The sequence below is a fragment of the Mesoplodon mirus genome (assembly GCF_964341445.2).
Source record: "Mesoplodon mirus genome assembly, chromosome: 16".
Taxonomy (NCBI): domain Eukaryota; kingdom Metazoa; phylum Chordata; class Mammalia; order Artiodactyla; family Ziphiidae; genus Mesoplodon; species Mesoplodon mirus.
Window position 1 is genome coordinate 77,662,057 of NC_138992.1, and position 20,604 is coordinate 77,682,660.

The window sequence follows — 20,604 nt, forward strand, 5'->3', positions numbered from 1 at the left end:
ATAAGTGAACAAAACAAAAAAAGTGAAAAAAATGCTCTTAGTGCTAAGAGCATTGGGGGCAGATATTATGAAGAAAAATTGGAACGTATATTTGGATAATTTGCAATCTTTAATTCTATAAAAACTGCTAGAACTCAAACATCTTTCTTAACAATATTTCTGGTGAAATCAAATTCAAAACATAATACCTGGGATTCCTCCTTCTCCTAACAAGAAATTAAACTTATTAGGTACTCTGTACTGTTAAATACTCCACAAATTCCGATTTGCAACACGTATACAATATAGAGTAATCCAAGGTGTGTACAGGGGGGGCTACAAGAAGTCCAATGTCTGCTACCTCAGCAAGTTACTGTACACACACCACAGCAATATCACAGAAACGGCACAGTTTCTGAGGACACATTCCACATTTTATTTACAATTGAAGACTAACGTTAATCTCAAAATCACATATCCATACATCTATTTCCTTTTTGTTGATTTCATTTAAATGTAAATGCATGGTTTGTCCAACAAAGACTGTAAACAACTCTTCACCGCGTCTGGTACATGGAACACCCAGGAACAGCTTGTAACGGAAATCCGTCCACCTCCCCACAACAATTTTATTATAAATACAGGTATCAAAACAATCCTGAACGTGTTTTTGATACTACTAGTAGTCAGCACCTATACCGCTTCAAAAATGAACACATCTTGTGACAATATTCATTGTACCTGCTATTTTAGACAATTTCAACGGAAGCTCTTTCACTAAGCAAGAGCACGCCGTTCTGGGTTTTCCTTCTTGAGCTTTCTCTTCAGAAACGCATCTGCTTGCACAGCCATCTGACACTTCTCACTGTTCTTCCACCTGGAAACCTGAGCTCCACTCTGAGTACTCCAGGTTCATGTGTAAATGACGGCGCCTTAACAAGAAAAAAAACTGTGCTGAATTCTCCTCCTGTTACCTGAAAACATAATGGGTGTACATGTATTAAATATACTCTTACAGATGTCCAGGTCATGTTTACCAGCTGGAATTATCTTACTTAATGTGTGGGTATTTTGCATTGTGATATTTAATCAAGACATTAACATGAATAGAAGGTTGTTGATTTAAGACAAGTTTTAAATCCACTAAAATTAATTGTTGTATGTTTGTCCTTCTGGTGGCTGTGGAAGCTTCATATTTTCTTTGGACATCATTAGACGTCTTAGCTCTTGAAGTACAACTTTAATGCTGTATGAATTTTGCCATTTTGCTAACACTGGTATGCTCCGTGCATCCACCTGAAAGGAGGGGGAAAAAGAGTAAAATTAACTACCAAGTTTAAAGGGGTCTGGCACCGACTTACTAGACACACTTTGATAAGAAGTACTTTTAAAAATTCATAGCCTGGCTCTATTTTCACAAAGTGAACATTATGAAACTACTGGTTCATATAATACTTAGGGAAAATATTCCTTCTTCAACAGGTGTTTCCTAAAAATTTGTGTCCTTTTTGTGTGGTGCTTTTCTGTAAACGTGTAGTGAACTTCGGTCATCAGAAATAAACAAATGTTATATAAAATGACTACACGTAAACATAGTTACCAATTCCTTCCTGATAAGGTCAGAGGTTTCTCTCCATTTCCAGTGCCACGACCCAAAGTCTGGAAAATGACCTCCACCAGGATTAAGGAAAGAACTGCGAACCTTGACCTCTGCTTTCAGATCTCTCTCTCCCGTGTGTTCTCTGAACTGTGCTAAATTCATCTTCCACTGCAGGAAACTGGGAGGATGGGGCTGGAGCTCCTTCAAAGCCTCACCCCCAGGTACCTGCCATCTCTTGGCCTGCCTGGCAGTTCCCTGGAAAACCCCTCCCACAGGGTTTCTCTTTGACCTCAGAACTCACCCACGGAGGACCACCTAGTCCCTGGCCCACTCCTCCACCTGGTGTTTGCCAAAAATAACCAGTGTCAATTGTGTGACACCTCGGAGACAGAAACTGCTATGTACAAAATAAGCAACAAGGATGTACTATACAACACAGGGAAAGATAACCATTATATTGTAATAACTTTAAATGTAGTATAATTTATAAAAATACTGAATCACTATGTTGTACATCTGAAACAAATATAATACTGTAAATCGACTATATACTTCAATAAAAAATAAAAATTTTTTTAAATTAAAGAAATTGCTTAAACTGTTTAACACCTCTGCTGGGCGAGGAGGTGGTAAGAGGAAAGCAGGAAGGTGACCAAATACTTCACAGGAAAGCTGGGAAATGAGATGTGCAGTGAGGCTTTGAAAAGTTCCAACACACGCCTGTGAATCTAGAAGACACACATGTGCAGGGCTGTACAGGCTCAAAAGACCTGAGAAGGCCATTAACTCTCACCTATGGCTGACCTTGAGCAACATATAAAGAATTTGATTATGCACCATAACCAAGTGGGATTTATCCCAGAAGGGCAAGGTTGGTTCACTATATAAAAATCAATCAACGTAATACACCATATTAACAGAACAGAGAGCAAAAACCATGATTATCTCAATAGACACAAAAAAGCTTTGACAAAATCCAACAACCTTTCATGATAAAAACACTCAACAAACTAGGTATATCAACCCAATAAAGAGCACCTATAAAAAATATACAGCTAACAGCACACTCAGTGGTGAAGGACTGAAAGCTTTCCTCCCAAGACAAGACAAGGACATCTGCTGCCATCACTGCTACTCAACACTGAACTGGAGGCTCTGGCCAGGCAACTAGGCAAGAAGATGAAATTAAAGGTTTTGAAAAGAAAGAAGTGAAACCATCTCTATGCACAGATGCCATGGCCTTGTACACAGATCCTAAGGCAGCCATTAAAGGAACTGCTGGAGGGAATAAACAAGTAGAGCAAGGCTGCAGGGTACAGGATCCACAAACAAAACCTCACCTGTGTGCTTGCAATGAATGATCTGAAAATCAACTCAAGGAAACAATGCCATTTATAATAGGATAAGAAACAGAAGTGTAGGCCATGTACACTGAATACTATAAAAAAACTGTTGACAAAGACATCCCATGTACATGGATCAGAAGACTTAATGTCGTTGACAATACTCCTCAAATTGATCTACAGATTTCACACAATCCCTATCAAAATTTCAACTGCCTGGGCCTCCCTGGTGGCGCAGTGGTTGAGAGTCCGCCTGCCGATGCAGGGGATACGGGTTCGTGTCCTGGTCCGGGAGGATCCCATATGCCGCGGAGCGGCTGGGCCCGTGAGCCATGGCCGTTGAGCCTGCGCGTCCGGAGCCTGTGCTCAGCAACGGGAGAGGCCACAACAGTGAGAGGTCCGCGTACCGCAAAAAAAAAAAAAAAAAAAATTTCAACTGCCCTTTCTTTTCTTTTTTGCAGAGCTGGACAAACTGATCCTTTAATTCATATGGAAATGCAAGGAACCAGAATAGCCGAAACAATATGAAAAAGAACACTTACTACAAAGCTACAGTAATCAAGAAGGGTGTGGGACTTCCCTGGCGGTCCAGTGGTTAAGACACTGCACTTCCATTGCAGGGGGCACGGGCTCGATCCCTGGTCAGTGAACTAGGATCCCGCATGCCGCACAGGTGGTCAAAACAAAAAAGCAAACCAAACCAAACAAAAACAAAAACAAAAACCAAGGGTGGTGCTCACACAAGGATGGACATAGAGAACAATGGAATGGAATACAACTGAGAACCCAGATCAATGGAATGGAATACAACTGAGAACCCAGAAGTAAATCCATGCACGTACAGTCAAAAAGATCTCTGACAAGCGTGTCAACCATGGGGAAAGGACAGTCTCTTCAATAGATGGTGTTGGGACAACTGGACATTCACGTGCAAAGGAATGAAGCTGGACCCTTAACTCAAAACGGATCAAAGGCCTAAATTAACAGCTGAAACAATAAAACTCTTAGAAAAAAACAGGAGTAAATCTCTGTGACGTTGGATTTGACAATGGTTTGTTAGATATAACAACTAAATACTTTCAACAAAACAAAAAGTAGATAAATTGGCTATATAAAATTTTTTTAATTTTTGTGTTGAAAACATCAAGAAAACAGAGACAACCCACAGAATGAAACAAAATTCATGCAAATCATATACCTGACAAGGGGCTCTTGTTCAGTAAATTAAGAACTCTTAGAACTTAATAATAAAGGCTAAATATCTCAATTAAAATGTGGGCAAAGTGGATCGTGGTAGACAGCTGTTATAGACTGCATGTCTGTGTCCCCCAAAACTCATGCACTGAAACCCTAACCGCCACGGGAAGGTACCAGGAGCTGAGGACCTTGGGAAGTAATTATCAGTAGGTTTAGGTGAGGACCCAAGGGTGGCGCCACCACGATGGGATTAGGAGAGAATGAGACTGGAACTTGCTCTGTCCTCCCTGTGAAGACCCAGCAAGAAGTCAGTCCTCTGCAGCCCAGAATGAGGGTCCTCACCAGAACCCGACCACGTGGGCTCCCTGATCTCAGACTTCCCAGACTCCAGCCTGTGAGAAAGAATCTCTGCTGCCAAACCACCCCCGGGTTATGGTACTTTTGTGATGGTTCCCGAAGATCTTCAACTCCTGACCTTCACGTCCTAGGTGACCCCTCCCTGGAGTGTGGGCTGGACAGAACGCTGGGATATGACTTCTGACGTTAAGCTACAAAAATACTCCGGCTTCCATCCCGCTCTTTCTTGCTTTCACTCCCCTGCTTTGCAGACGGAAACCAGCTGCTGTGCTGTGAACTGCTCTGTGGCCTCTGGCTATAGCATATAAGGAACTGAAGCCTGCCTGAGAACTGACTACTGCCAACACGTACGTGAGTGAGGCTGGAGCTGCATCCTTCCTCAGCCGAGCTTTCAGCAGAGACCACAGCACAGGCTGGCATGTGGGCTGCAGCCCTGTGAGAGGCCCTGGGCCACAGTCCCAGCCCACAAAGACTGTGAGACAATAAATCCTTGTCGTTTTAGACGGTTCTGAATAGACATTTCTCCAAAGAGGGTAAAAAAATATGGCCAATAAGCAGGTGAAAAGGTGCCTAACCAGGGGAATGCAAATCAAACCACAATGAATATCAATCAAAAGAAAACCTGATGCCTAATCCAGTCACTCTATACACACACCTATGCTCCAATAATTAAACCAGGACTTAATTTCTCTGCTTCCAGGTCCCCACTGCAGCCTGACTATATGAAGCGTTGGTGGGGATGGACAGTCACAGGCACTTACACACAGTGAGCAGGACAGACATGGACAACCCTGGGAGGGCCCGGGCAGACATCAGTCAAGCTGAAGACAAGCCCCACCCAGACCCCACCTCAGCAGACATCCTACTTCTAGGTGAATGCCCTAGAGCAGGGCCACTGAAAGCACCTTTCACGGAACAGCCCAAGGCCTTGCACTGATTTTTACTGGTCCACCACAAGATAAACACAGAAATTCAGAGTAGAGAGTTCTACAGCAATTTGACAGAGAAACTTTTATCTTAAAAAATCTGAGCTTAGATTTTCTTCTTAATTTCATTTTGCTAGTAATTCACTTTCATTGTACTTTATAAAAATATTGATCCAGGGCCTCCCTGGTGGCGCAGTGGTTGAGAGTCCGCCTGCCGATGCAGGGGATGCGGGTTCGTGCCCCGGTCTGGGAGGATCCCATATGCCGCGGAGCGGCTGGGCCCGTGAGCCATGGCCGCTGAGCCTGCGCGTCCGGAGCCTGTGCTCCGCAACGGGAAAGGCCACAACAGTGAGAGGCCCGCGTACGGAAAAAAAAAAAAAAAAAAAAAAAAAATATTGATCCATAACCTACTGGAACCCACGAACACCCAGTCCTGAGAAGTGTGTTCTAGGGTATAAGAATACTTGTATAACAATGTTCACTGTAGCAATCTTTTCAGTGAAAACTGAAAACAACCTAAATCCCCAGCAAATGAAAAATGGAATATTAAACAATAAAAAGGAACATTCTAATCTGTATGACATAGCATGGATGAAGTTCAAAAGTCACTCACATGAGTCCACACAAAAGGGATACAACACAGAAGCATACACAAATGTGCACAGTAAAAACACAACCATGCATGGAAATGATAAATGCCAAATCTGAGATGGAGCCACCTCTGAGGAAAGAGGAAGGGGAAACCGGGAAAGGCACAAAGTTAACTCTGTATAAAGCAGTCTTTCTTTAAAAAAAGACCTGTTACAAATAAGACAAAAATGTTAAGATTTGAGGAGGGTAAGTGGAGGGTGTTGGTTACATCATTCTCTAAAACCTGCCTGCGTGTTAGAAACAATTCTTTTAAAAACGCCAAAAATAAAAACAAAGAGAAAAATGATAATTTATAGTAACTGCTACAAAGGGGAAGAATAAAAGAGTGACTGTAGCAGAGTAACAAAACAGACACAGTTCAGACTGGGAGTCTGGACAGAACTCTCTGAGAGTGACACTTACACAGGGAAGTGAAGAAAGAGTCCGTAAGGATGTCCCCCCAGGAAGAACAGGAAGTGCAACGGTCTTGAGGCCAAAGGAAAGGTGTGCAGGGCAGAGAGTGTGCACGTGTGGCTGAGGCCACTGCAGGGTTTTAAAGCACAGAAGCGACAGGACACAACCTGTGCCTCAGAAAGATCCCCCCGCTTCTTGCTTTATAAAGACTGGGGGAGGTAAAGCAGGAGAATCAGAGAGGCTGTGCAGGGCCCAGAAAAGAGATTATGGCTAACATTCACTCGGTGGCAACGTAAGGAGAAAAGTAAGACCGGACTCGAGTTACATTTTCAACAAAGACTAACAGACCTTAATGCTAGAGGGTTTAAGGAGGAGAGGCAGAGAAGGAGGCATAATGTCCAAAATGAGATCAGGTAAGCTCGTAAGGCAGGTCTGAAATTTAATCCTGAATTTCCTAGTTCCCACAACAATGTAGAACTCACTATGAATTACCTAATTTGCAGAGTTTATAATATGAAAACAAACCAGCGGTTGTGAAGAACAGCTATTCCTGGTAAAGAAATTTCACAAAAATATCTTCCTCATAAAGGCAAAGTTGTATGTCATAAAAGAAATTCCCTAAACAATATCCCTTCTGTAAATTCAAACTGTTTCATAATCCTGCTTCCATCACATCTCTTATATTACTTGACACAGAAATAGTTAAGTATGCGCGCTGTAATTTCTAGAATAACCACTGGAAGAACAGAAACAATGAAAAGAATTGAGAACGGCCATTTCAAAAGTAGGCAAGAAACAAGAAACACGTGTAAAGATAGAAACCACAAGATCAGATGATTATTACACCTGAACGCATCAACACGCTGTACAATAAATGTCCATGGACTGATGCCCTAGCAGGCAGGGCAGGGAGGACTCTCAGGGCCCAGCACCGGCTGGCGCACCGCAGGCAGGGAGGTATGGGAGTGGCCCAGCAGGTCCAGGGCTGAGATGCCCAATAGCGCTCCTCCAGTCAGGGTCATGCTTTTGTCCGGTGCACCCAGCAGGGAGGAGCCAGCCCACCTGGGGCCCTGGGGTGGGGTGGCGGCCGGACAGCCAGCTTTGTGTCCAGGACCCAGCCTGCTGCTGGAAGTGTGCTTTCACACAGGGGAATGAGCACATGCAGGTAAACACACTGGGCAACAGAAGGCAGGTTTCTCACGGCTGAAGGCAAGAACTACAAGCATAGAAAGGATGAAATCTGAAAAACACCCTGCAGTGTTAGAACAGAACTGGAGATGATGGTATAAACTCATGGTTTGGGATGGATGATGGACGGAAGAGAAGGAAAGAGGGAGGGAGGAAGGAAGGCTAGCTGTACAGATGTGATACCTGGGCTAAAACTCTAAGGAAAAAGTGAGAGAACATAAAAGAAATGCTCCAGATGTTAATTACCATTGCTGGGGAAAGGGAACGCAGGGACGGGATGAGTAGGCGCACACAGAAGGTAACGTTCTGTTCCTATGACAGATGATGTTCATGCCACTACCATCACGTTATCATGCCTCCTAACATGTATTCTGCATGCGAGGGTGCCCTCAACACGGCACCTCAAGAGCCTGCACTTCAAGTTCTAATACTCGTATGAACCTCAGACTCCTATTGGAAATTATTTCTGATTTATTTGCTTTAAACCACCACGCTCAACTACGACTGTCTGTTCCCGTACAGACATACTTGTTCCTCAAAGAAAAACCTCCTCTTCATGAATATTCATCCTTTTAATCTCACCAATATACCTGAACCCTAAAGAAAAATGTTAATTCAAAGAGAAACAATGACTATCTTATCACCAAGTAAGGATTCAGCTGAAATATGACTACTGAAGCAATTAATAAAACCCTCATCTCTATCTAGGCTAGTACATAAAGGTTCTTAAGGAAAGGTCCATTCAAAAGAGAAAAACAACATGAGGCAAACTGTTTTAGACTGTCCGCTAAACAAAGGTCCTTTTTTTGTTGTTGCTTTAACATTCTCCTGACTATATATTTACAGGTTATGTAAGAATAAAATGACTATTTTAACTTACCATTCCACTGGAATTATTTATTCCATTCATATTAATTTTGGTTACAAATCTAACTGATGGAGGTGCTTCTGGGTATTTAGGTCCACATTCTACTTTCAGGCTATATATTCTGTTTTCATAATTTGTCTGGAAGGCAAAAATAATAATAATAATATTGAAGTGCTAATCAAGAGGGAAAGTACAATATAAATGTACTTAATATCACCACTTGCATGATCAAGAATTTACTTTTCTACAAATTTATTTGATTTATATGGTTAGAAAAAAGGCAGCAAGCACACTTAAAAGTAGAGATTTTATAAAATTAAATAATTCTACAAAGTAATATCAAAATGATCAGAACTTGCTTTTGTGGTACAGTCAATGCCTATAACAAATTAAAAGGAAAAAACAGACCACTTAAATTCAGATTTTACTCAGAAGTCCATATTGTGGCTTGACCTGTGTCACACATATATAAAGGTTCCCATTTTTCCAGGACAATTCTGTTTATTCTTACTGCTCCTGTATTAATTATTAATAATACTTCATTTCATTCTCAAAAGGGTCTGGCTGGACAATAAATTATATGGTTACCCCATTTATACAGCAATCAATATATCTTCTGGTATAAATGTCATATTATACCATTGTCCAGCACTAGAACAATTAATTCATGCCTCTTATTAGTTACATTTACGTTACTACTTCGTTAATTTTCTGGTCCATTACATTCCATTATCTAAATTCAGAGATACAATAGCCAACTTTTATTTTTCCACATCATTTAAAAACAGGGTTTCTTAATCGAGAAGTTGAACATTACCATATTATAAAACAGCCATTTTAAAGCTACCAGACTTAATGCTTTTCGATTGTTCAAGGCTTACTTTCATGCCTATAATTAACTCTTCTTTATCCTTATGGCTTCTGTTCACTCGGTAAACGTATTAGTGTGCAATTAAAACAAGAAAGTAAAAAAATAAATGGCAGTGACAAATTTAATACCTGTTGATTCCTGTATAAACATGGGAAAACAGAAGTTAACCATCTATAGACTTCACTTACCCCAACTGATCCACAGCTTCCTCTCCCTTAAGTAAGAGTTCTCCCAAGTGGAGGTCAGGTCTGGGTTATTAAACTACCGTAATTTAAGATGTATACAACAATCTTATACATATATTATTAAATATTTCAATATTTTAAAAAAGAAACAGCTGGATAAAACTCATCCAAGTTTAACAGCAAACATATATTAATAATATGCCCAGGACCTGGAGAGGTTTAAACAGGACTAAAGGTCAAGGAAATCATCTGGTCTGTCGTTCTCCACTCACATGCACATCAGCCTCTCTAGAAAACTTGCGTTAAAAATAATAATAATTTTTTTTAAATGATACAAATGAACTTATATACAAAACAGAAACAGACTCACAGACATAAAAAGCAAACTTATGGTCACCAAAGGGGAAAGTGGCAGGGGGAGGGGTAAATTAGGAGTTTGGGGTTAACAGATACACACTAGTATACATAAAATAGATAACCAACAAGGACCTACTGTAGAGCACAGGGAAAACGATACTCAATATTTCGTAATAACCTACAAGTAAAAAGAATCGAAAAAAAATCGATACGTATGTATGTATAACTGAATCACTTTGCTGTGCACCTGAAACTAACACAACATTGTAAATCAACTACACTTCAATAAAAAAAGAAATAAAAGGAAAAAAATTTTTTCTGAAATAGCCCCTGAGAAATTCCATACTGTTAAAAATACTCAAAGTACATGGAAACAACTAGAACTCTCATACTTTGCTGGTTGTAGGGAATGGTATAACCATTTTGGAAACAATATGGCATTTTCTTATAAAGATAAATAAGCACACACCTCCCCTACCACGTAGGAATTCCATTCCTAGGCATTTTATCCAAGAGAAATGGAAACAAACCTATGTTCACAAGAAGACTTGTAATCATAGCAGCTTTACTTGTAATGGCCAGGGAGTGCTGCGATCAGGAGAAGCGATAAGCACGTTGTGGCATCTCTGTGAAACACACCACTACCCACTTCATGGAACAACACAGCTGATCCCGAGACATTATATGCCAAGTCAAAAGAAGCGGGCCTCTAAGCACACACACTGCACGATTCCACTGGTACAAAGTCCTACAACACACAAGACTACTCTAGGGGGTAGGGAGTAGTGACTGGGGCAGGGCAGGGCAGGGGCACAGGGAATTTCTGGCGGCACAGACATGTTCTGTATCTCGACATGGGTGCGGGTAACAAGCTCCATTTGTCGAAAATCATGGTAATATCTATGCATTTCACTATATGCAAATTATACCTCAATCTAAGCTAGCCTACAATGATTAAACATCCTAACTTTTGGTACCTTGGATTAATTTCATCACCCCTGGATTTTAAATTAACAGCCAAGTTTTTCTGTTGTCTAACAAAAGAGTGACAGAAAAGAGAGTAGTAAAAGGAACTAATGTTTATTAATTATGTACTACAGATACTCTCTTATTGTCTAATTATTAATTCATTTAATTCTCAAAACTTCTAAAGTAAGTATACATATAAGGAAACTTGGAAATGTTACTAAACATCTAATGCTAAAAAATACTGCTTAGAAAATTTAATACACAAACATATATGGAAGACAAAATCGCTAATTATATAAATCCAAATAAATAGTGGAAAAACATAAAAAACATATAAAAAACTGAGAAACAACTAACCAAGTAACAGAATGCTGAGGTAGGAATTCTCCTATTACCCTAACGCTGGGGACAAAATTGTTCTGAATCTGGCACCTTCCAAAGAAAATCCAACTAAGCCGAGATGCCGCCCCTGCAGGTTTTATTAAAAGGCAGCTGAACAGCTGAATGAGTGCTGGGACCGCCCACTCTCACACAGCCCCCCAGGCCTCAGCAGGCGGGGAAGCCTGGCTGGAAGGACAGGGCCTCTCAGGGGGGCCTCCTGCTCCACAGGAAGGGGAAGGGGCTCCAAGACAACCCCCCCAACACCCCCAGCAGAAAGTGGCAGGGGGCAGCATCCTGTCTGTGCGCCCTCTGCAAGCAGGCCTAGCCCCATCCGACCCTACAGCAGCCTTGGCTCCCACTGGGCACAGCAACCCAGCGAGCTTCCTGTGGTTCAGTGACACCAGGGAACAGCTAGTTTGGGGGTCCTGCTGATGACCCCAACCAGGTGAGAGAGACTTGTGAACTAGGTTACAGGGCAGCCCACAAAATCATGGGGGGTCTTATGCACAAACTCCAAAACACCCTTAAAGTTTAAAGTCTCTTAGAGGTAGTGACTAGAGAAAAACCAAGTGTAAATCATTTCTAATGTATACTCCACCCAGTTCAGACTGTCCAATCTTCAAGCTGTTCATTAGATAAGAATGCTCATAAATTATAAGCACTTACTTTTACCAGAAAGACCATGGTGATACTGTTCACAGGCAGTGAAAATCAAGGTTTTCATTACAAATACCAAGTTAATAAAACATCAAGAATTCTAACCATCAGGATTTTATTTCCTTCCTCACATGTCTTATGGAAAAATCAGAGCACTGGAGGGAAGAGGGAACTTGTTAGTTTAGCAGAGTGCACGAATTCTGCAAAGGAATACCAGAAAATGCAAAACATACATTAATTCATTCTCTAAAGTTAACATTGCTAATTACCTGACCATTTTTCTTTTATAAAAAATAAAGAGGAAATCTAAACTCTACCTAACAGCAAAACAGTTGAAAGCTCCCATCACAGGCAGCAAACAGTATACAAAACCAAAGACTAAAAAAAACTTCATATTTGTGTTCTTTCCAACAAGTCAAAAAACACACAACACATATTTCCAAGAGTCACTGCAGGGTGCACAGTAAATGGGGCCTTTGAGTAAGGAATGCAATGCAGAAAAGAATTTCCCAGTCTGAAAAAGATTTTGAGTAAAAATAGAAAGTCATAAACTTGAGAAAGACCTAAGAATAAAACAACAGGTCTGTTGCCAGCAATGCTAGAAAATATGCAAGAATCAGCCTTGTCTACATATTTTATAGATGAAAACATGGAGGCCAGAACATTTCCATGGCGAGTCAACTGTCATTGGCCAACAGCAATGTGCACTCAACACAAACCAATTTAGAAACCCTGATGACACACACAGCGGGTTAGTAACATGTACATCAAAACACACTGTTCGCTCTTCCCAAATACCCCTCCGTTTCCTCACCTTTTCTCCTCTCTATCTGGAATGTTCTCCATCCCCATCACCACCTTCTGAAATCCTACCAGCCAGTCCTTTAAGGCTCATTCCAAAGGCAACTTCCTCCACTGTTCAGCTTTCCTCAATTATTCCAGCTAGAAGAAACATATTCTAAAGTCCCGCAGTGAACTTTCTCTGCCATATTCAGAATCTATCATTTGTGTTCATTTCTTCTCCTCTACTCAACTGCAAACACTTTGGCAGCAATGATCCTATCAGTCTTTCCCCCCCAATTCTCCAGAAAATCAAGCATCAATAAATGTATACAAAATAAGTAAAAGGTGAGGAAGTGTTTCAGTTAAAGTGATCATAATTATTTATTTTAATATCAATATCATAAAATAAAATGCTTACTCTAAAGTGACAATAAATATTAATAGAAAAAAATATGTAATGTATAGCACTGACCCTTGGTGGCCCAATAATCATGCCTGTCCACCTTGTAAGTGTCATGTCTTCATCATCTTCAAGGCCCCAGCTAACCGTACCATCGCCTACTCCTTTTTGTCCTTCTTCAAGTTCTTCCAACAAGCGAAAATTACGAGGAACTTTAACGCCTATACAAAAGAATGTCAATGTAAATGTAAAAAGCTCATAATTATAAGGACTACACACATTCAAATTCAGCTTTTCCCAAATTAACCTTTAAAAATTATTTCCCAAAGACAAAATTCCCTTTAAAAAGCATTCTGCCCCCAAAAATGCTGAATCTAAAAACCCTTCAAAATGAAAACGCTAAAGAAAGCACTGTTCCAAACATTAACAGCAGTACAGAACATGTATATAAATTCCTAATCAATCAGTTTTGAACTGACATAAATCAATCATAAGGGAGTCATCGTAAGTGATTATTTTTCCATAATTGAGATTCCTGTTCCTCAGCCAAGAACACTACATCGAATAAACAGGCGTGACCAGAAAGCCCATAAAAGCTCCATTTCATTAGCATATACTCTCCAGTAATCTTCAGAGAAGAGAATTATGTTCCATCTGTAAAAATGCACTAAGAGGTACTATTTTTGAAAATGCTGACCCCACCCTCGGTCCTGAGCCAGTCTGCTGGCTGCCTAATAACCAGGGGGCCCCGTCTCCCCCGTCAGCGGGCTGGAGGCTGGAGAGCCAGCCTCCTGGTGGATGTTTCCTAAGACACGTCCTTCTCCTCTGGGCCCAACCCAGCAACAGTTTCACGATCCAACAGCCTTTCTCACACCTCCACTTCTTTAGACCTCCTCATTCTACTTATTTCTAAAATCTTAACACAGAAATGTTCCTCTCTGCCTAGAACCCCCAGCCTTGCACAGTCCCTACTCCCTCACTCTCACTGAACCTGGTCTTTGCCACCATTCTGACCTCCAACCCCTGGAACCAACCATGATTTGTGCACTTTATCACAACCTGTCCTAGGATCACTGGCCTGGCCTCTCCAGAGGATGGACCCTGTGGTTTTCCGTGTTCTCAACAGCATCTAGCATGAAACACCCTCCAGCCCCACTGCACAAGTCTTGAAAAAAATCAGGACCCTCTCCTTCTGGCTCTGGAGCACCGCCTCTCTCCCTCTCTCCCTCCCTCTCACATGCAAGCACACACACAATCATGAGGCAGGAAAAAAAGTGACGTCTCTTTTAAAGCGACTGTCATTTTGTATAACTTACCTCTCTTGCTGAAACTAAAACATCTCTTTCAGTTACTAATTTGTAGTAATGCTTCTGGACAAATAATGGAAAGCCAATAAGTACTGTAACCTAAAAGCACTAGCCACGGGGCTTCCCTGGTGGTGCAGTGGTTAAGAATCCGCCTGCCAATGCAGGGGACATGGGTTCGATCCCTGGTCCAGAAGATCCCACATGCCGCAGAGCAACTAAGCCCGTGCACCACAACTACTGAGCCTGCGAGCCACAACTACCGAAGCCCGTGCGCCTACAGCCCGTGCTCCGCAACAAGAGAAGCCACTGCAATGAGAAGCCTGCGCACCGCAATGAAGACCCAATGCAGCCCAAAATAAAATAAATTATTTAAAAAAAACTAGCCACTTTATGTACTGTGCTTCATAAAAAAGTCTTGAAAATCTTGGGCCACAGAAACATGGGGCTGTTATAAATCACAAAAGCAAGAGTACTCATTATTACAACTACAATAACTAGCAATAACCATTTGTTCAGGGTACACTGTGTGCTATTTTAAATAAATTATCCCATTTGATCCTAAAAGCACTCATTTTACCGTTATGGAAACTGAAGTTTGAAAGAGTAAGTGACCCACCCAAGGTCACACAGTTACCAGTGGCAGATCCAGTATTAAAGCCCAGTTTCTAGACCGAAGTCACCCTCTTAAGCGTTGGGTTATGCAGCGAGCCATCCTGGCAGCATGGTGGGCGCTGCCCAAGGCCAGCTCCCGCCCCCCAGACAGGGGCCCCGGCCCCGTTGTCTCATCTATAAAAGTGAGACCACGGTGGCTTCTGTTCCAAAGAACCACTGTGAAAATTCAACAAGGTAATCTATCGTAAACAGAATAAATGTTGACTATGACCATTTTAGTGTCCACATTAAGTAAAATTACAAAAAACTTCCATTCACCTCCATCTACGTTTTGGGAGAATTCAAGCTCTCTGTACAGTCCTGAAGGTTGGCCCCCAGGAAACAGTCCCCTGAGCTGTTTCTATGCACATAACACTGGGACAACTGCTATTCCCTGCAGCTGCACAGTCAGAATCTCCACCATCTATTGCTACTGACTTGCTTTCTAAAGGCTTCTTAAAGGACCCTGATTACCCTTACCATTATGAAGTCATTCCCCAAGAAAAATTCTCAATTTGTGTTGAATTTTGTTGCCTCCCTTTTATAAACAGTTCAGTCAGGTGAGCTTTATGCACATCCAAAACTACAAAGTAAACAATGTAAAAGTAATGTTTCTTTTTACATAAGTGCCATAAAAGCGATAAACCTAGTGCCTGCTAAACTTTTCACCATTTCCCTGTGCTGCATTCTGGGGAAACAGTTCTAAGATTAATGGATCAGTTACTGGCAATGTTAACGTTTAAAAGATTATAGCAGCTAAGATTATTCTGCTTTTAAAGTATAAGACTCAAGACAAACAGCAGTGAGCTATATTTTTAAATTCAGGGCTAGAGTACTCTGGTTTTATTTCACCCAACCACTAATGTCTGTGAAGAGGAAACACCGCGAGATGGGGTGTTGGTCTGTGAGTGTTGCAGCGTGTACATAAGCTGCCCTCTGGGTCTCTTGCCATGTCTGAGCCTTCTTCTATTAGTTCTGCTTGCTTTTTTCCTACGTGTGTATATGTGTGCCTGTTGTTGTTATTACTGTTGCTGTTTAATAGTTTTAAATACTTTAATCCCTTAGTCTGGGATCTTCATTAAAAGAAAAAAAAACCTCAGAGAACATCCAGTCCAAAACCTAACGCTTTAGAGAAAAGAAAATTCTCACCAGGAAAAGTTAGGTGATAATCCTAAAGTCACTTAACTACCAGTTAGTTACCAAACCAAGTCAAAAACCCAAGTCTCCAGGCATCCACTAATCTAGTCTCCTCCTTACTACATTACAATGAACCTCCATTCATAAGAGGTAAGACCCAAATTAATATTATTCAAAAGCAAAATGCTGAATGCAAACAACCTAGAAAACATGCTTCCAGTTTTTAATCTCAAGGCTATCCGATTCCTAATAATGTAACTTTAATTCCCACAATACCAAAAGTAAAGGCATAAACACTGCTAAATAAAAACTAGAATGAGTCTTGAAATGCTGTTTATTAGGAACATGGATTTCCCAATTATAACTCATAAATATGTTTACCTTTTTCAGTTATAAGGAAAAAAGCCCAAATAGAACCTTAAACAGTAATAAATCTGTCAATCTATCCACATAAACGTAAGAAATGACAGCAAAACATCACTTTGCAACCAACCATCTAAATTAAGAAACCTCTGATAACACTAAAGAAAAAAAAAAAAAAAAGATGAGGTGGTATAGTTTTGAAGAGGGCCAGGTGAATTCCAGTTCTACACTCTGGGATGTAGAAAACCCAAAAATAAATATGCACATTTCAGTGTATTTCTTTTGAGATTACTTTCCATATATAGTAATATATGTTTCTGTGTTTTTTCCCAAATGATATCATGATTCATAATTTTGTAACTTGCTCGTTTCCTCACTTACAAACATGTTTCTATATAAGCATAATCAAGTACCATTTTTTAAAATGTCCTGGTGAATAATATTAGTCATGTCGGGGAACGGGGTGGGCAGGACTTCACTGGACACCCTTTCACACTATTTGACCAGGTGAATCATCATCACCTACAGAAATGAAAGGAAAACCCCCATACGAACAGAATGAATTTCTTCCATCTTATCTGCTTTCCAGCCCTACGTAGCTAGCTGGTCCTCACGAACACCCGGCTCTCCCACACTACACACCCAGAGTGGCGGTAGTAGGTTAGGGGAGGGAGTGTTGGGGCGCCCAGCTTATGGGCCGGCCAGGCTGCGTAACTGCCCCCGCAGAGTTCTCTTAGGCGCTTGGGCTTCTGTCACCCTTCGACACACCTGAGGGGGCACGCTGCTAACATGGAACTCCTGAACAGTCCCGCCTGTAATCTGAGGGCTTGCTTCCCGTCCCACTCTGGGAGTTCGGAGTCCCCGCAAACTCCCAGCAGGCTGACTTAGTTAAAATGGACATATTTATTGAGCACCTCCTATGTGACAGACATTTGCTAAAAGCTTTACAGGCAGAAGCATTAAATTTTACCTTATGTTGTTTTAACATCACCATTTCACTAAGTAAGAAAATTAAGGCTTAAACTACTAGGTTGGGCCACATGAGTGAAACTGCTGATGTTCAGGCATCTCTGTGATCAACAGAAAGTGATTTCGCAAGGTTTACCCTAACAACATGGAGAGCGAGTGGGGGAGGCGAGGAGGGAACAAGTCCCAAAGCCCAAGCCGCCCGCCATTACTCTCACTCCCTCCCCTCAGTCCCGGATGGCATGCACATCCCTGGCCCTGCAAATCTGATGGGAGGAGGAACACGTCATGACCAGCTGTGGGGGCAACTGCCAAAAATAAATCCTGCTCCGAACGCTGGTAAAAAGAGCCTTTCCATATATCACACATCTGGGTGTGCACGAAGGAAAATGTTTCCCTACCCAGGGAAATAATATAACTGTCATTTTATATTTTTCAAAGTACTTTCCCATACAGTCATCTACCTGAATAAGGGAAATATCTTTTGAGGTATGATGGGCAGATACATCCACATTTTCACAAAGATCAAAGACACGAAGTAACTCACTCAAGGTCATGGCAAGCCAGTAGCTGAGTCAAAAGTGAAATTCACATTTCTCAGCATGAGTACAACTCTTTCCATTACTGTATACTGCATACTTCAGAAAATAAAAAAGAAAGAGAAACTTCAGAATGGGTACGACTTAAAATACATATTTTTCAAAACATACACATTGTTGAAATTCACTATATAAACAAAAACATCATAAAGAAAGTTTTAAAATTCAAGTCTAAGAAATAGGGACTTACCTTCTGATTTTGCATTGCTTAAAATTATATATTAACAGAAGCATTTATTAAAGCTCTCTGTGAATAATATTTTCTAATTTTTCAGAAATTTAAGACTCGAATATTTGTTTGGTTTTAACATTCTTTTCTTCCTTAATGGGATGAAACAAAATCAGGAAAACACCACAGGTAGAGGAACACGCATTAGACAGCAAAGCACTGGGAGACCTATTTGACCATATCCATTACTTCTACATTAACTCATCCCTTCACTCAATAAACCTCTGACTACTGGATGTAGTTACTATGCTAGGCACTTGACACCAGGAGGACCAAAACCTTTGTTTGCCCTCAAGAAGTTTACAGTCTATGAGAGGAGGACAGTTAAAGAGATAGCACAACACAAAGTAAAACATCCTCTGGGGACACCTAGGAAGGACAACCAACCCCAAAGAACGGACAAGGAAGGTCTCCTTGAAGAAGAAACTCTCCAGGCGCAACATAAAAGAAACCATTCAGGGGGGAGAGTAGGTGAAAATATTCAGGACATCAGTGGAGAATATTAAAAAACATAAGCAAAGAATGTCAAAAAACTGAATAAACAGAGCAATCTGCCTAAATGAGAAACTCACTGCAAATGCATAAGTTATCCTCAAACTAATCCACAGATTCTTGTAATTTAAACTGAAATTCCAATAGCATTGTTCTTGGAACAGGACAAAGAGTCCTAATATTCTTATGGAAAACTTAAGGGGCAGGAGTTTGGAGAAAACTTTTAAAGAAAAAGAAAACAGAGGGGATAACTTCCCTAAATATTAAGACTTCCCCATCAGCCAAAGAAAGTAATTAAGATAATGTGAAGTCAGTGCAAGAATCGACGAACAGACTAATGAAAAAGAAAGCCCCAAAACAGATACATGTATGAAAACAGGATATGTAATAAAGGCAGCATTAAGAGTCAGCAGGGGGACTTTCCTGGCAATCCAGAGGTTGAGACTTCGCCTTCCAAAGCAGGGGGTGCGGGTTCGGTCCCTGGTCGGAGCTAGGATCCCACACGCCTTGTGGCCAAAAAACCAAAACATAAAACAGAAGCAATACTGCAATAAATTCAATAAAAACTTGAAAAAATGGTCCACATCAAAAAAAAAAAAAAAAAAGTCAGCAGGAATCCACACTAAAAGAGGACCAATCTTGAATCATGTAGTAGAAAAATATATACGCTATTATTTTGCTTTAAAGAACATTAGCGGAAAACTGGCAGTCTGAACAGGGCCCAGAGATATAAGTTCGGTATCAAAGTTAATTTCTTGATTTTGATAATTATATTGTCAAGTAAGAGAACATCCCGGATTTCAGTACATACACAGTGAAGTATTTAGCAGCGAAGAGGGACATGTCTATAACTTATTCTCAAATGGTTTATTAAAAAAAGTGTGTCTGTGTGGAGGTGGAGGGGAAGAGGGAAAGAAAGACTATACACGCAAGCACATGCAAAAATCTTAAATATCAGCATGGGGTAGGATTTCCTCATACTGTTCATGTAACTTTTCTTTAAATCTGAAATTATTTCAAAACAAAGAAATAGGGAAAGAATGGACTGGACTGTTCAGTAAATGATGTTAGAAAATTTTATCCACATGGAAAAATAAATTAGATCCCTATCTCACAGCATACATGAAAATCAATCCTAGGCATATTAAATGCCTAAATGTGAAGAGCAAAACATAAGACTTTAGAAAAATATATGATATCCTCCGACCTTGGGATATAAGAAAGGATTTCTTTAAAAAAAAAAAAAGCACAAACCAAAAGATTGATAAACTTGACTAAAATTTAAAAACCAACTTGACAAAAGAGCCACAAACTGTTATGAGTAACATAACCAGAAAATGTCAGCATCCAAAATATACAAAGAATTCATCCTATGATTCAACAAGGAAAACAAAACAGTGAATAAGGAGGTTCACAGGAGTGGGAACAGGGATGTACAATAAACATATAAAAAGGGTTCTCAACCTCAACAGTAATCAGGGGAAACGTGAATTAAACCATAATGACTCTCCACCAGACTGAAAAATATTAAGTCTGGCAATACTTGGTTTGACGAAGATGTAGAGATGGAGGCTCATTCACTGCTGAGGTTGGCATAAACTGGTACAACTCTAGGAGGAAACTGGTAACATTCATGGAGATCCTGACAAAGGGTTGGAGGAAGGTAGGAACGAACGCTCACTTACCATGATTTCTAATCGTGAAAATTTAGAAACAACCTAAGCATCACATGGTATAATCCATGACAGAATACTG

General features: G+C 40.7%; 1 protein-coding gene and 1 long non-coding RNA gene across 12 annotated transcripts in view; both read right to left on the bottom strand.

Moving 5' to 3' along the window:
• Positions 1 to 391: 391 nt before the first annotated feature.
• Positions 392 to 20,604, bottom strand: part of UBE2V2 (ubiquitin conjugating enzyme E2 V2) — a 30,585-nt gene continuing 10,372 nt past the window's right edge. For 4 of the 11 annotated variants that reach the window (XM_082601519.1, XM_082601518.1, XM_082601526.1 and 1 more), the window contains exons 2-4: positions 13,178 to 13,326; positions 8,515 to 8,640; positions 392 to 1,275 (exon numbers count right to left, since the gene is read on the bottom strand). In XM_082601519.1, the coding sequence (XP_082457645.1) occupies positions 1,129 to 1,275; positions 8,515 to 8,640; positions 13,178 to 13,326 (422 nt within the window). In that variant the 3' untranslated portion in view covers positions 392 to 1,128. The other 7 variants (XM_082601521.1, XM_082601525.1, XM_082601516.1 and 4 more) reach the window with 7 other exon arrangements.
• On the bottom strand, positions 1,284 to 6,958 carry LOC309792162. The gene is made up of 3 exons (XR_014291612.1): positions 5,810 to 6,958; positions 3,363 to 5,582; positions 1,284 to 3,138 (listed from the first exon to the last, which is right to left on the bottom strand). It is a non-coding gene; the product is annotated as an uncharacterized lncRNA (long non-coding RNA).